This window comes from Phalacrocorax carbo, chromosome Z (genome assembly GCF_963921805.1).
Source record: "Phalacrocorax carbo chromosome Z, bPhaCar2.1, whole genome shotgun sequence".
Classification (NCBI taxonomy): Eukaryota; Metazoa; Chordata; class Aves; order Suliformes; family Phalacrocoracidae; genus Phalacrocorax; species Phalacrocorax carbo.
Genome location: NC_087548.1, coordinates 51,381,893 through 51,396,522, shown reverse-complemented (window position 1 = coordinate 51,396,522; position 14,630 = coordinate 51,381,893). Strand labels below are relative to the sequence as shown.

General features: G+C 42.7%; 1 protein-coding gene and 1 long non-coding RNA gene across 3 annotated transcripts in view; both read left to right on the top strand.

The window, feature by feature from the left end:
• Window positions 1-77: 77 nt before the first annotated feature.
• SLC12A2 (solute carrier family 12 member 2) overlaps window positions 78-14,630 on the top strand; it is a 61,567-nt gene continuing 47,014 nt past the window's right edge. For both annotated transcript variants that reach the window (XM_064439297.1, XM_064439296.1), the window contains exon 1: window positions 78-1,307. In XM_064439297.1, coding sequence (XP_064295367.1) covers window positions 741-1,307 — 567 coding nt within the window. In that variant the 5' untranslated portion in view covers window positions 78-740. The remainder of the gene's footprint in view (window positions 1,308-14,630) is intronic.
• On the top strand, window positions 1,318-14,304 carry LOC135310648 (uncharacterized). Its single transcript, XR_010370730.1, has 3 exons — window positions 1,318-10,481; window positions 11,605-11,651; window positions 12,142-14,304. It is a non-coding gene; the product is annotated as an uncharacterized LOC135310648 (long non-coding RNA).

Genomic DNA, 14,630 nt, shown 5'->3' with positions numbered 1-14,630 from the left:
ATGCGTCCGCCATAGTTCAGGCCGGGAGGAGCCGCCGCCTCCGCCGCCCTCCCCGCTAGCGCCTCCGGCGGGCCGCGGAGCTGCTCCCACTGCCGGCCGGGAGCGGGTGGAGTTTGGGGAACGGGCGGCGGCGGCCGCCCCCCGCATCTCGCCTCCGCCCGCGCGGGGAAGCTAGCGAGCGGGCAAGGCGAGGCGGTGACGAGTTGTTGCCTCCGCCGAGCGGGGATCAGGTGGAGCGGCCGGAGGGCGGGGGCGGGGAGGGTGCCGGGGTCCGTTTAGCTTCCCGGCTCGGCCGCCCCCGCGCGACGGCCGCGGGCCCCACGCCGCTCCCTTTTGCCGCAGCCCCGGTGGGCTCGCCCGGCGCGGCGCTCCTCCCCGCGCGGTGCTGTCAGAGCAGCGGGCCGCGCCTTCGCCTAGCGGGCGCGCTGTGGGGGGAGGCGAGCCTGGGCAGGAAGGCGGCGGGGGAGAGCGGCCGGTCGGGGCGAGGCGGCGGCGGGCGGTGCGGGGCGCCGCTCTGGGGGCGCGCGGGGGGTGGGGGTGGCCGCACCGGCGGCATCATCACCTGGCGCTGCGGCGAGTCGGGAGGGGGGGTGGGTGGGGCGGCGCCTGCAGTCGTCTGCGGCGCGCGGCAGCCGCGGGCGCTGGTTGGCGGTTTAAAGCAGCGGAGCCGCTGCCGCGAGGGGCGTTCAGAGCCGGCGGGGCCACCGCGGCGTGCAGAGCTCGGCTGGCGAGGGTCAGGCATGGAGGGCCCGCAGCAGGAGCAGGCGATGCAGCCGCTCGGCCCCGGGGCCGCCGGTGAGGAGCGGCGCTCGGCGGAGGGCAGGGATGCGGCGGGCGGCGGCGCGCTGGGCAGACCGCTGGGTCCCACGCCGAGCCAGAGCCGCTTCCAGGTGGACCTGGTGGCGGAGGGCGCCGGGCGCCCGGCCGGGGAGCCCCGTAAGGCCGTTGGGGAGGGTGGCGCGGCGGGGAAGGGCAACGAGGAAGCCAAGGGCAGGTTTCGAGTGAACTTCGTGGACCCGTCGGCCGGCGACGAGAGCCCCGGCGAGCCGGGGGGCGGCAGCTCGGAGGGCGGCAATGTCAGCTTCCAGAACGGCGGCGACACGGTGATGAGCGAGGGCAGCCTCCACTCGGGCGGACACCACCACTACTACTACGACACGCACACCAACACCTACTACTTGCGTACCTTCGGCCACAACACCATGGACGCTGTGCCCCGCATCGACCACTACCGCCACACGGCCGCCGACCTGGGCGAGAAGCTCATCCGGCCCAGCCTGGCCGAGCTGCACGATGAGTTGGACAAGGTAAGCGGGTGCCCCGGAGTCCCGCCGCCGCGGCCGGGCAGCCCCCGCGCCGGGCGGGGGTCGCCGCCGGCCCCCGCAGTCGTCCCCGTCCCCGCCTTCCCCCGCCCGGCGCTCTGCGGGAGCTGGGTGCTGCCTGCTGCTGCCGCTGCCGGCGGCGGTGGGAGGAAGAAGCTCCGAGCTCACTGAGCCTCGGGTAGGCGTAAACAGCGTGAATGCACCGGGTCGCTTGCGTCTGTCCTGTGTTTTCTTCCCTTGTTCCCCCTTTCATTGCGCACTGAGGTCGGTCCCCCCTTTCCTCCCCATATTTCCGGGCGGTTTTCCCCGTGGTGAGGGGTACCTACAGCTGTTAGGTCTGTGGGGAGAATGTTTTCTCCATAACCGAAAGAAGAATCTGTTACAGACGCAGCACTTTTCCCCTTCTGGTCCCTATCGCCTTCAGCAGAGAATTCGGGGTCTGCGAGAGTTATTAGTCAGGGAACAGGAATGCAAATGTTTGGAAGAGATGCTAAAAAAAAAAAAAAAAAAACAAAAAGGAGGATGCGCTCGCTTTTCGTAGCGACAAGATGTTTCTCCCACCCAGCTGAAAATGCATGCCTCTCCTTCCTGCGCACGCAGCGCCGAACCAAACCGCCTTCTGGCGTGATGCTGAAGGGCTGCACAGATGCAGCCGAGGCTCCTTCTTGAGGAGCCTTTTCAGCCGTGCTCAGTTGCCCTGCGTGGCAGGGCTGATCAAGGCTTCAAAAATTTTGAAGCTATACATGCCAGGCTTTTTCTCTTGGACTAGCCAGTACGTTATTGGAGATGAATTACAGTGAAAGCGTATTTACATTGTAGGCTGTCTTTCTTAGAAGGTATGCTTTAGCTGAACCTGGAATTAATTTGATGTATTTTTTAGATCACGATTAAACTGTCGTGACTAAACTAAAAGTCAGATCAAACTACTGCAATGCCATTTGCTTGCAGTCTGAAAATTGCTTCTTGGTATTTGTCTGTGCTCTAAGAAGTCAATGTTCTAGTAGGTTTTTCTGCTGGGTTTAGGGAAATAAAGGAACATGTGGGCCAGATACTAATGAAGTGGGGAATATTTTGTTTCCAGAACTTCTTTTGTCCCACCTCTCACTCCTTGTAGGTGGAGTTCTGTGAGAAAAATGTACATTCTTTCGAGGCTGGCCTGTTTCACACCATTATTGGGCACCTCAGTACGTCTGCACTGGTCTGTGGGGTTTTTTTGGGGGTGTGGTGATTCTTCAAGTGCGTTTTTTCAAAGTGACTCTTCATCTGTTCTGATCAAAGTAAGCGTTTGAGGTGCTATAGAGATACTTCCTTGCAACATCTAAGATTAGATAACAAAATAATTACTAACTGTAACAGCAAATTACTCTTGCCTTTCAGGTCCCCTCCTGATGGAGTTAAATGCTGTTCTGTAGTCTGATTCTAAGTTAGTATGGAATGGAAGTTGTCAATTTTGTTTACATCTTGTGCATGGAGTTACATATGCTATAAACAAACCATGTAATATATGTGAAAACACCCTGATTTCCTCATATTCCCTCCTCCCCCTTTTTTAATCCTCGTTCATGATGGGATGACCAGTTTGTCAGATACTGTAAGCAGAACATTACTTGGATTTCTAAGCTTGGCAGATAGGGGTTTTTTTGGTGGTTTTATTGCAGCAGCAGTCAAAAAAGCTCTTTATGACACCATTAAGAAATTTCAATGTGGAATCTAACTTGCTCTGGAACTATAGTTTCTAAAAGTGTTATTTCTTCATTTTCTTCACAAAGTGTGGCAAGAAATTTTCTTGGTAGGTTATGGCATAGAGGAGTTGTAGATGACCTAATTACAGAGTCGTTATCAGAATTGTTTCATTGTGAGTGTTAACTAACTCAAATTATTAATTTCTCAAATGTAGTGAATTTGTTCTGCAGTGTGGATAGGTGTCTACATGAAGATTTTTTTTTAAAGCAATGTCCTGTCTGCTGTCGTTCCCCGTCCTTCCCCCCCACCAAAAAAAAAGAGTGAAGCAGCAATATTCAATTTCAGTTACATTTGATATTAATTATTAATTTTAAAAACTGTCATGGTATAAACTTAAGAAGTTAAGTTGAAGTTCTGTGTAGTAACTTGGGTGTTCTATCACAGGATGTTTTGATTTCCAAAGAAATTAATATGTTAACACATATTTAGGCTTATGTGAAGAAGGGAAGCAATTATTTTTTCGTTTCAGAAATAGCAAAATAGTTTGCAAGATGAAGATGGGAACACAAAAGCTTTTAATTACGGCATGCCATGCATACTAATAGCAATGGATACCTAACATTTTCCCCAATCTCTAGAGTATAAAATATACTACATCTGTAATTACTTACTTGATTTCTGGCCACAGAGTGCTGATAACTTTTAAATTGTGATGTTGCCATACTTCTATATGAAAGATGTTCACAAAGCTATTGTGCTTTTTTTTCACAGTGTTTCAGGGGGCACATTGTCTCCGTTCCCAAAGTGACTTTAGTTCCCACTGACTAACAGTAATGATCTCTAGTGTTGAATAATACTATGCGTTAAAGAAGATATTTCTTCACTGACTTTTAGGAACTTGAAAAAATAAGCTTGCTCTTTAGCCATGTTTTTTGTACTAACTTGTACAGTATATATGTCAAAGACCTAGTAGGGCAGCTGGTATAAACATCCTAGTACCATTACATAAAATTTGCACTACGTAAAGACCTATTGTTGTGCCTCTGTTTCTTGACCCATTGCGTCAAGGTTGGCCATTATTTTCTGTTAAGACTGATCCAAAAATGTGTTCACCAGCAGTGTGATTCACTGCTTTGAATGCTGCAATTTTGTCTTGTAGTTAAAGTTTGTGCTATTCTTTTTTCCTTTCAAAAGGTAAATAAATGTTGTGAGGCAGCGTTACAGCAGTGTTGGTGCTAGTGCCAATTATAGAATAGATTTTTTTTTCTCTCCTTAGTTTTGTTTACAAGCTTCCTATGTCTCACTCTTCTACTGATTCTGTTCTCCCAGAAAAGCGCTGTTTGAGGAAGATGCACACACATGTACAGAAGGGGTACTTTTTGACAAGGGTTTGTCTTGCTGTCCTGGTATGACAGGTGTCTAACCACCTCAGGTTTCGTGTGGTCACTCCAGCAGTGGCTTTCCTAGTAGAAAAGAAAGGTATTGTTCTTGAAACTGTTGTGGAAGTACAGCTGGGTGATGCTGCAGTACTCTTGAAGTGGGTGACTAGCATACTGCTGATCTTGGTCTATCATGTTAAGTTTCAAGTGAGGGGTCTTGTCTTCATATAAGGTTAGCTGCAGATAGTCAAGGTGATCAATCTGTAGGCTACCCAGTTAGCGTGCATTAATCTTATTCTGCTTATACAGAGGTGATATAGGGAATTTGGTGATGCTGTTACAGTTGTGGATCTCATAGATAAGGTGATGTTTTGCAGGAGCACTAGTCTCGAGATGAAAAGGTGAGAGGATGGTTATTAACAAAGTGGGAGGGAAATAGCATACCATGCTGGGTACGTTTTTGTTGCAGTGGTGATCTGCAACCACAGAAGATTCCCCTTTTGAGGGGATCTGCCTTCAGACAGTAGGAAGATTAAAAGTGCCCTACCGTCTCTTAATTGTTTTTTTTTCCTGTCTTAAGCTTTTGGAATACCTGTTTTGCCTAGGTCAGCTACACGTGTAAGTAAAGCTATAGCCTGTAGGAGATATTCCATCTGCCTTTGTATTCCTCAGTGTAAAAATTACTATGCCGTAATGTCATAGACCTGATGGTTCCGGAAGGTGAAGGCTTCTAAAGTATTCAGAATTGGACTGTGTCTTAGTAATCCACTACTATGCAATAATTCATAATTTTTTTGTATAGCATTGCTGTAATTGGGGACCTAGGTTTTTTTTTGAAGAATAAACTTTACAGTACCTAAGTGACTGTGATTTGATCTGTCTTTTGTGCAGTCATTTACAGTTGTTGTAAGTAGGTATTATGAGAACCAAGCCCTCTACTGGTGGCTTTGTTCTATTTCTTGTTCAGTACTCACTGAGGGTACCAGTTGGTTCCCTTGACAGGCTAGAAGGTAGTAATGTCAGAGGAAGACCTTTACACCACCGCCACCACCCCCAGCCAAAATTAAAAAAACAAAGAAACAAAAACCCCAAACAAACAAAAAAAACCAAACAAAAAACCCAAAGGCATTTAAAAATGGAAGCATGCTGTGCTTCGTCCCACACAGAAAACCATGCACCTGTCCTCTGAATTTGGAGGCATAAATAAGGAAGAAGATACTACTGATAGTCTTGATGCAGAATTGAGTGTTTTTGTTTGTTTTAACTTAGTTTGGATGACTTTTTTTTCTTAAACTATCTTTCTAGCTTTGATTTGTCTTTTGAACATTGCAGTTTTCTCTTATGTGATAAATTGTTTAACTTAAGCACAGTAAAAAGGCTGTGTATGGCACTGCTTTTTAACAAAGAATGTATTATATCTTGAAAATGTTAAACGACTGCTGCACCTCCAGCACTTGTTTATATATTTTTTTCAGTTCTTGGTTTGTGTCTGCCTAGCCTCTTAAGCATCTTTAGCTGAGCTCTGTTTTCTTAAGAGGCTAAAAGATGATTCTAGATGATTGTAGGCTATCAAGTTAGCTGACCATGTTATGTAAGGTCTATCTTTTAAAAACTGCATCCTTCCCTATCCCTCTGCCAGAAGGCTGAGACCCTCTTGCAGAAATTCTTTATTGTACTACCTTGCTGAATCTTGCTTTCAATCAGTAGGTCTCTTAGGCCTTGAGACACTGCCATTTAATTCAGATAGCTTGTTTTCCTTCTTGCTCTGTTTTATATCTGTAAGCAGAACTTGAATTTTCTTACTGAACATCATTGTACTAAAATAAAACCAGAGAGAAGTGCTTTTAACCTTTGTCTCTGTGCTCTTGGACATCCCAGAAGCCTCTAATCTGTAACTGTTCATGTTCATTGCTTTTGAAAAACAGTGAGCTCAATGCACCTGTCCTCAGATGAGGCTTTACTAGTGTCATGCTAAGTGGTGGTTTTATGCTTTTTTTAAATCTGTGTGGAGAATCCTCACTTCGCTTATCCTGATACCCCACTTAATTACCACTGTCTTCATCAAGGGAAAAAAAAATTATGTACTGCTCTTTTTGCAGCAGTAAATCGTATTAGTCCTCCAGGGTTTGTATTTTATCCAGAACCATGTGTGTTTTGTAATTTTACATTGCTTGATGCTTGAATCTCTTTCATCTAATCTTTGTGGTAAGTCCAAAATACCTATAGAATACTGAAGCCCTTGAACTCTCCTCAGCGTCTGCTAATAATGTTCTTGCTACTCTGTTTTTGTTCTGTTCCAGAGAAGCTGGAAATAACTGAGCACTGTTAACAGGTTATAGTTCAGCTGCTGCTGAACCGGGTAAACTTTTGTGCTCTCTTTTGTGATGATGTTTGTATTTTTGAGTTGGATCTGAGAACTGATCTGGCTTCCAGAAAGCAAACACCCCCTGCAACTGCAAAATCTTGCACTGTATGTTGTGAGTCAGTTCCCTGATCCAGTACACCAGTGGTCTCTGCAGTCTTTTGACTGTACGCTTGTACCAGTTTTGAGCATGCACCCCTAATATGTGTATATTTACTTATAAACATGTACTACTGTACGAGAAATAACCACTTCCAGAACTCTTGTTGTACTTCATTAACATTACCAAAAAAATACTTTCTCGCCACGCTTCTAATGGACTGTCTTGTCTGCCTGTTGGAGACCGCTGCAATGCACCATGAACTGCTTGAGTGCTCATATCAGAAGAAAAGGTATTGTAATTTGCTAGAAGACTACAACTAGGGAAGGAAGGAGTGCCTGTTTGGAGGAGCTTGGTTTTTTTAATAAACTAATCTCAGCTGATGTATTATCGGTATCAATGACTAGTTCAAGACCAGAACCTGAAAGAATAGCAGTAACTTCTCTCTAGCTGGGCAGCTTTTCTTTCAGCATAAGCTATTTCAGAACTGGTTAAAGAGGAAGGTACTGTGGAATTAATCCTGATCTTCAGATGAACTTTCGCCCTTTTGTTACTGTATTTGATTAGACCTTAGGTGATTTTCAGTCTTGAAGAACATTCTTGCAGAGGAGGAGGTTGGTAAGATCAATTATCTTGGAGCAATTCAAATCAGCGTACTACAACATCTTCTGTTGCATCCTTCAGATTTTTTCCTAAAGCCCAATATAATATTCATACATAAGCAACCACAAACCCATTTTCCCCCCAACCCCCAGCTTCTGGGTATACCTAACAATCACAATATGGTCATTTGTTCACTACTAAGAATTTTTTAAATAGTTGATTTGCCTACTAAAGTACTGAAAGGCAAACAGTTCTTGCAGCTTGAGCACATGGAACATCTTTGATTTATTCCTACGCTTAAGCATGCTGATTAGGCCTGATAAACTTACTGAAATTTCTTTTTATGTATAAAAACTAGGATACATTATCTGTGTCTGATAAACTTAACTGACCTAATGATGAGGTGATTAAAAAAAAGTAAAACATTCCTAAAATTATTTTTAATAAGGAAGCTTATCTCTTGCATCTTCATCTTCATTTTGCTATGTAGCTTCCCTTCTTCAAATGAACTGCTATTTCAGATTTTTTTTTTAATTCAAAGAAAATAGCAACACCTGTTTCACCTGTAAAGAAACTGATGCTAGGTTAAAGTTTCAACTTACTCTGATGGTTTACATGGTAGAGAGACTGCTAAGACTAATCCGAGTCATGCTGCTCTTGAACTGTAAGCAGTTTGGCTTGAATGTAGTGCTGTCCCAGTGCATGTAAGTGCTATGCTGCATGAATGTACCAGCACTGCTCAGTGCTGGCTCAGGGGCTGTGCCTGCAGTTGTGTCCACCACTTCATAAGCACAACATTAAAAATTCAGGCAGTACTTAATTGATTTTTAAGATTTTTGCAGTGGGCTGTTCGGCCTATTTTAAGACAATAGGTTAAATGTAATTTTTCATGAACTTGTTATACTTAGAACTAGACTTGTAATTAAAGTAGGAAGTTTTATTAAGGTCACTGCTGAATAGTGTGGTACACTTGCTCCCCATTCCTCACCTCTTGAATGGAAAGGGCATCATTCTGTTTTGCAGGAGCAAATGAAAACTGAAAGGTGTTAAGAGCAAGAATGCTTCAAATAATCCTTTTTTGGGGGGTAGAGTATAGAAGACAACTTGGGAATTTGCTCTGTTGAAAACAAGTTCTTGAGCAAGACTGAAATGGATTTTCTTTTGTACTTGTATATAGAATGTATTTCTTGGGCTATAATTGAATATGCAGAACTGCTATGGAAGAAGCTTGCTAGTAGGATTTAATTAAGCTCTTAAGCAATCAAATACTGCATCTGCTTCATTCTGGAGAACAAAGAAATTCTATGAAAGACTTAAAAGGTTTCTAATCATTAAATACATATCAGGATTATGTTTTTCAGATAATCAAGTGAAAGCTACCTGTGTTCAGAGCCTGGATCTGTTTTCCTGAGAAGTGTGATTTCTCTTTTCATTCCGATGGATATCAAGAGGAATATGATGGTCAATGCACGTTAATGAATAATTACTTTGACAACCATTCACAGTATGAGGATTCTTCTGGAAAGGATCAAATACATTGGTGCAGTAGGGAAACTAGTAGTTTGGTTCTAGAGAGGGTGGGAAAGGAGTGATCCATCAAAGCCAGAACTGAGGTGTACTCTTGAGGTGTGAAGAGTATTTCTTCCTCTTAAGCTGGATGGATTGGTTGTCCCTACATTTGTGCAGGAATTCATGCCCCCTTTTTTGTGAATAGATGTTAATGGTGCAATTTCATGTTAAACAGCAGAAGTGGAGAGACTGGCAAAGGAATTTTGGTTTTTGTTTTTGTGGTTTTTCTTTTTGTTTTTATGGTGGCAGACCATGTTGAGTATTCCTCAACAGGTTTGACAGGAAGGCCTGACTTTGCCTGAAATGTTTCTGGGAGCGCAGAACATAATCATCGTGGGTCTACCATGGGGTAGCCGCACTGCGTAGCTGCTGAGCAGAGGTCGTTTCTTGTTTGTCTCTGATTCTCATGATCAACTTGCCAAGAGTATACATATCATCCTGTGCTTATGGAGGGAATCAAGATGTGAAGATATAGAGACTTTTCTTTATCTTGATGCTTTTGCAAAATGCTGTTGTTCCTTAAGTAAAGTTTTTGTATGGAGGAAAAAATACTCTTCATATTCCAGATACGATACTGCTCTTGCACACCTGCAGATGTCAACAAGACTTTGCTGCCATGTTACATGCGAAAACTGCTGGAAAGGATTCCATCTTCTCATACCATACTAGCTTTAGGGTTTCAAATCTTAGCCTTTGTGTGGCTATGTAGACTTCATGGCTTTCCTCTGGAACTTTTCTTCTATAAATATGGCTAGTCCTTCTCTGTTACGTATGCAGAGATTTGAACCTGAACTTCAATGCTCATGTTACAACAACTAGGTCAAATGGTGTTGACACTGTCACTGTTTACAGAGGCACTGATTCATAACCTACCTTGAGAGAGACATTATTTTGATGTGACGCTTAGGAAAGCATTGAAATTTTTTTGCTTATAAAGGGCTGAAAACTCAAAGTTTCTAGTGATGCAGGAGAGAAAGCAGGCAGAGGAAGGGATGAGATCACCCTTGGAATATTACACAATATTCTAATGTCATGTCACTTAAGTAATCCAGGCAAGTTAGTGGCTGTGGAATGCTGCTATGACAATCAAGTTTATCAAAATCCGTCAAGGACCAGATTCTGTCTATTTTTACCAATTAAAATACTCTTTTAAGTTTGGGTAGTTTTGCTGTTGCTGCATTTCTGAATTGATTCCAGACCTTTTCCTTGAAGCAAAAGTGTACTAGATTGCAATGTGTATCCATCCTGTATTAGGAGGCAAGGATCATAATCACTTCCTTAAAGAGAAAAGTATATAGCCTTTGTGTGTTTAGTAAGTTTAGAGATTAGTAAAAAAAAAAATTGTATGCATGTAGGTCCTTAAGTGGTGGCGAGCTTTATAAACACAGCTCCTATCTATCCTTTGTAGGTATACCACCTTGCAAGAACAATGATTTACTCCTAAGCTGAAATCAATTGCCTGAGTAAGTTTCTTCATTAACAGTCTTGTTAGCCTGGTTAATACATCTGACTGCTTGTAAGAGTTGGGAGGAAGAATGAATGATTCTCTGTCCCTTTAAAAAAATTGAAGTAAAAATGGATTTTAAAATCAGAAAAAACCCACACATATACACACAGAAAAATATTGCTTAATGTTTCTCTGTTAAAAGCAGTATTGAGTTGCAAGACGCCGAAATATAAGCTGATGGCAGAGACATGTACCTGACTAATTCTTCAGTTGACATGTTAATTGTAACTATAAATTTCTTCTGTTTAAAATTGTTCCGCTGTAATCAGAGTACAACAGACTTTAATTTCAGCTTAAGATAACATTAACATTCTGTGTTAGATGTAATCTCTTTTAAAATCTCTGGAAGTGGATGCCAAAAGCACTTGCTGCTATATTTTAAGTTTGTAATTGTAGAGAAGGTAATAGAACCGGTCTCTTGGCTGCAAACCTGAAAGGATTTCCTTTGATTGAAGTGAGTAACCAATGCTTGAAGCTGGTCACATTTAATTCCAAGGAATCCTGAGTTTTAAGAGTAGATCATGTTTTAGCTGGATAATTTATCTCGTGTTGCTGTTGGTAACTGCTGGGTGCCATTTGATGGGTTAGTAGGCTTTTTTTAGGCTGTGACTTTGAAGATACTTGAACCACAGTATAGTAGCAGCATTTTAACATGTACTTCAAACAAGGAGTGGGAATTATAAATTCTGTGAGCAAATTTGCTAAAATTCATTTGTGATTTAAGACCAAGCAGTAAAGTACCTAATATGATTGCTGAATTTTCTGAACTGCCATCAACAGCTCGTCATTGCACAATGACTAGCAGTGTTCCCTGAAAGTGTGTTGGTTTTGAGTTTGGTTTTTTTTTTTACAGAAAATGCTAATAAAGTGTTCAGGCAGACTGAGATGTTTTTAACATGTCTTCTGCTATGTTTTCTTTTGCATGTGCTACCTGACTGAGTTTTTCCCACTGGTAGCAATACTAATCACTCAAGCTTCCCAACTAACTCCTGAAAAACCTGAACACCTGAATCTGTTTTGGTCACTTAGCAAGTTTATTTTTAACAAATGAATTACCAGAAATTTGTAAAGTATTCTAGGTGTCTGTGGAAGCTACTCTTTGTGACTAGCAATCTTTAAGTGAAAGGTAAGTGTGTTGGATTATCACCCTGTTTGAAGTACCAAAGATTCAGACTATTAGATCTGTTGGTAAGATGTAAATTAGCGATATAATTAAGATGTAGAAACTGATAACCTACTTCCAGTTTTAGAATTTGCATTTTTCACTGCTCTTTCATGAGAATAAAGGCTATTTTAAACCAATGAGAGCTAGGCACACTAGTTCTTAGCTTGCATACTAGCTCATGATAACTCTTATCACTATCCCAGCAGAGGACTGGTAAGGAAGAACTAGAACTTCATGCAATATTTAAAGTTCAGGTGCACTACAGATTTTTTTTTTCTTGATTTACTCATTACAGAATTATTTTTCTGGTTTCATAATATTTTCAACTGTTACTGTGTAGCAAGGTGATAGTTTTCTGGGGTATTTATGGTAGGCTAGAAAAAGTTCTTTCAAGGGTAGTGAGACAGGTAGACAGTGTATGGTTTTTTTTCTTACTTCTTTGCTTTCTTAGGCATTGAGTTCCAGTTGCGTTAATTTCCAGTTCCTAGGTCTAAGAAGATTCTTCTGCATCATTTGATGGTCTAAATAGCAAATTACCACCTTAAGAAGTAGCTGTTTCAGTCAGGTTTGGATATTTATATTTACTGTATACTTCTGGGATTTTAATGGGAGGGAGGCTTAACATAGGAGACTTAGGTAATTGTGGCATAAATAAAAGCAGTGAGGATATCTAACAAAGCTTTAAGGTTAGCACTTCTGAAACAGATCAGTATAAAGAAGACAATAGCCGTTTGTCAACAAAAGTATTGCTAGCATTACTAGTTTACAAAGTAGACTGTCCATGCCAGTACCGACTGTTGTTTGTGTTATGTAGAGTAAGTATTTTAAAAGTAATTACCTACATTACTTATTCCCTTTTAGAGCGGTTTATCTTCCTTACAAAAAACATTTGAAAACTGTCAGACCTGGTAGAGGTGTTTTTCAAACTTAAGATTGAAAACTCACTGTGATTTGTTGTTAGTGTACAGAGCAAAGTTAACAACAGTATCTCAGCCATTTTGAACAGTGGTTGGTTGAAAAAATGGTTACAGTGGTTACAAACAATAGTCGGCATCACCAAATCAAGTCAAAGACTGGTGAGAACTTATTTTTCTTCTCCATATTTACATACTGAAATACTTTGTATTCTCAGTCAGACAATCAAGTATGAGACTTCCCTGTGTTTAACACCTTATCAAGAACTGTCTTGCGTCCCTGGACAACAATATGCTTAAAACCATTCCATGGAGATTTAGGCGTTTTGGAAAGGAAACTCAGTGCTCTTGGTTTCTTTCACCACTGGTCAGATAAAAGCATTAAAACATAAAAACAGCTTATAAAAGACCCTTAGGCACAAACTGGGAATTTTATGACTGTAAACATTAGCATGCTGCAAAAGCTTGTTTAAAGAACAGATGTGTTTGATGGAGTTCAGTGTCCTATAGTCAATAGCTGGCTTATTCTTTAGTAGTGTAGTATCACACTTGCATATATTTGTACCAGTACAGACTCTGAAAAAGTTGTCAGCATTGCATCAGAGTTAAACACCTATGGCTGCAGGATTATTCTATGCATACAATATATCTAGCAGTTTTTAAACTTTTTATTCAGGTCATTAGAAATGCACAGGTGAGGTGTGGGGAAGAATCCAAAAGTTCATTCCAGAAGGGAGAATGCAAGGCTTGCTCATCCAAGAACAGATCTGTAGCCTTTAAAAATCATGGGAAGTGTTAGCATCTTCTGGGGGAGAACATTTAGTAATTCTGCTGCTGTTTGATAACTTTATTTAATCTGTCATTTTTATTTTATCTACAGCCTGGCTAAAGTATGTTTGAATTAGAAAAGCAAAAACAGATGTTCATTAACTTTTCTTCCATGCATGTTTTGAGCTGTGCTAACTCTGAATGTCTTCTGTACTGTCAGGTTTTGAACTTGAGTAGCCATAATTTAACTGTGTGCAGCTAAAGACTTGGGCTATTCAGGAGGTATAATCTCTACAAGTAATGATTCCTCAACTCTTGAGACAGCTGGCATGCCAGCTGGATCAATACATTTTGCTGGTTGCTTCTTTCCTTAAAAAGGAATTTTATTAAAAATGGCAATGCCTATAAAGTTAACCTTTGGGAGATGGAAACAAGAAATTTTCAGGTAAGGTGTAGTGAACAGCTGGGCAATAATGCCAGAAGATGGGTGCAAGTCTCTTGCCCATGTGAAGAACGGTTCCACTGTCTGTGTTGAGGAGGTGGCAGTCACCAACCTGCTCCTTCACCTGGATGTTCACAAGTCCATGGGGTCGGATGGGATCCACCTGAGGATACTGAAGGAGCTGTCAGAGGAGCTTGCCAAGCCACTGTCCACCATTTGTCAGCAGTCCTGGTCAACTGGGGAGGTCCTGGATGACTGGAAACTAGCAAATGTGACACCTCTCTACAAGAAGGGTCAGAAGGAGGATCCGGGGAACTACAGGCCTGGCAGCCTAACCTCGGTGCTGGGAAAGGTCATGGAGCAGATCCTCTTGAATGCCATTATGCGGCACATGCGGGACAGCCAGGGGATTGGGCTCAGCCAGCATGGGTTTATGAAAGGGAGGTCCTGCCTCACTAACCTGGTCTCCTTCTATGATAAGGCTACCTGCTTAGTGGATGAGGGGAAGGCTGTGGATATTGTCTACTTGGACTTTAGTAAGGCCTTTGACACTGCCTCCCACAGCATTCTCCTGGAGAAGCTTGCTGCTCACGGCTTGGACAAGAGCACTCTGTGCTTCGTTAAAAACTGGCTGGACGGCCAAGCCCAGAGAGTGGTGGTGAATGGAGTCAAATCCAGTTGGTGGCCTGTCACGAGTGGTGTTCCCCAGGGCTCAGTGTTGGGGCCGGTCCTGTTCAATATCTTCATTGATGATCTGGATGAGGGGATTGAGTGCACCCTCAGTAAGTTTGCAGATGACACCAAGCTGGGTGGAAG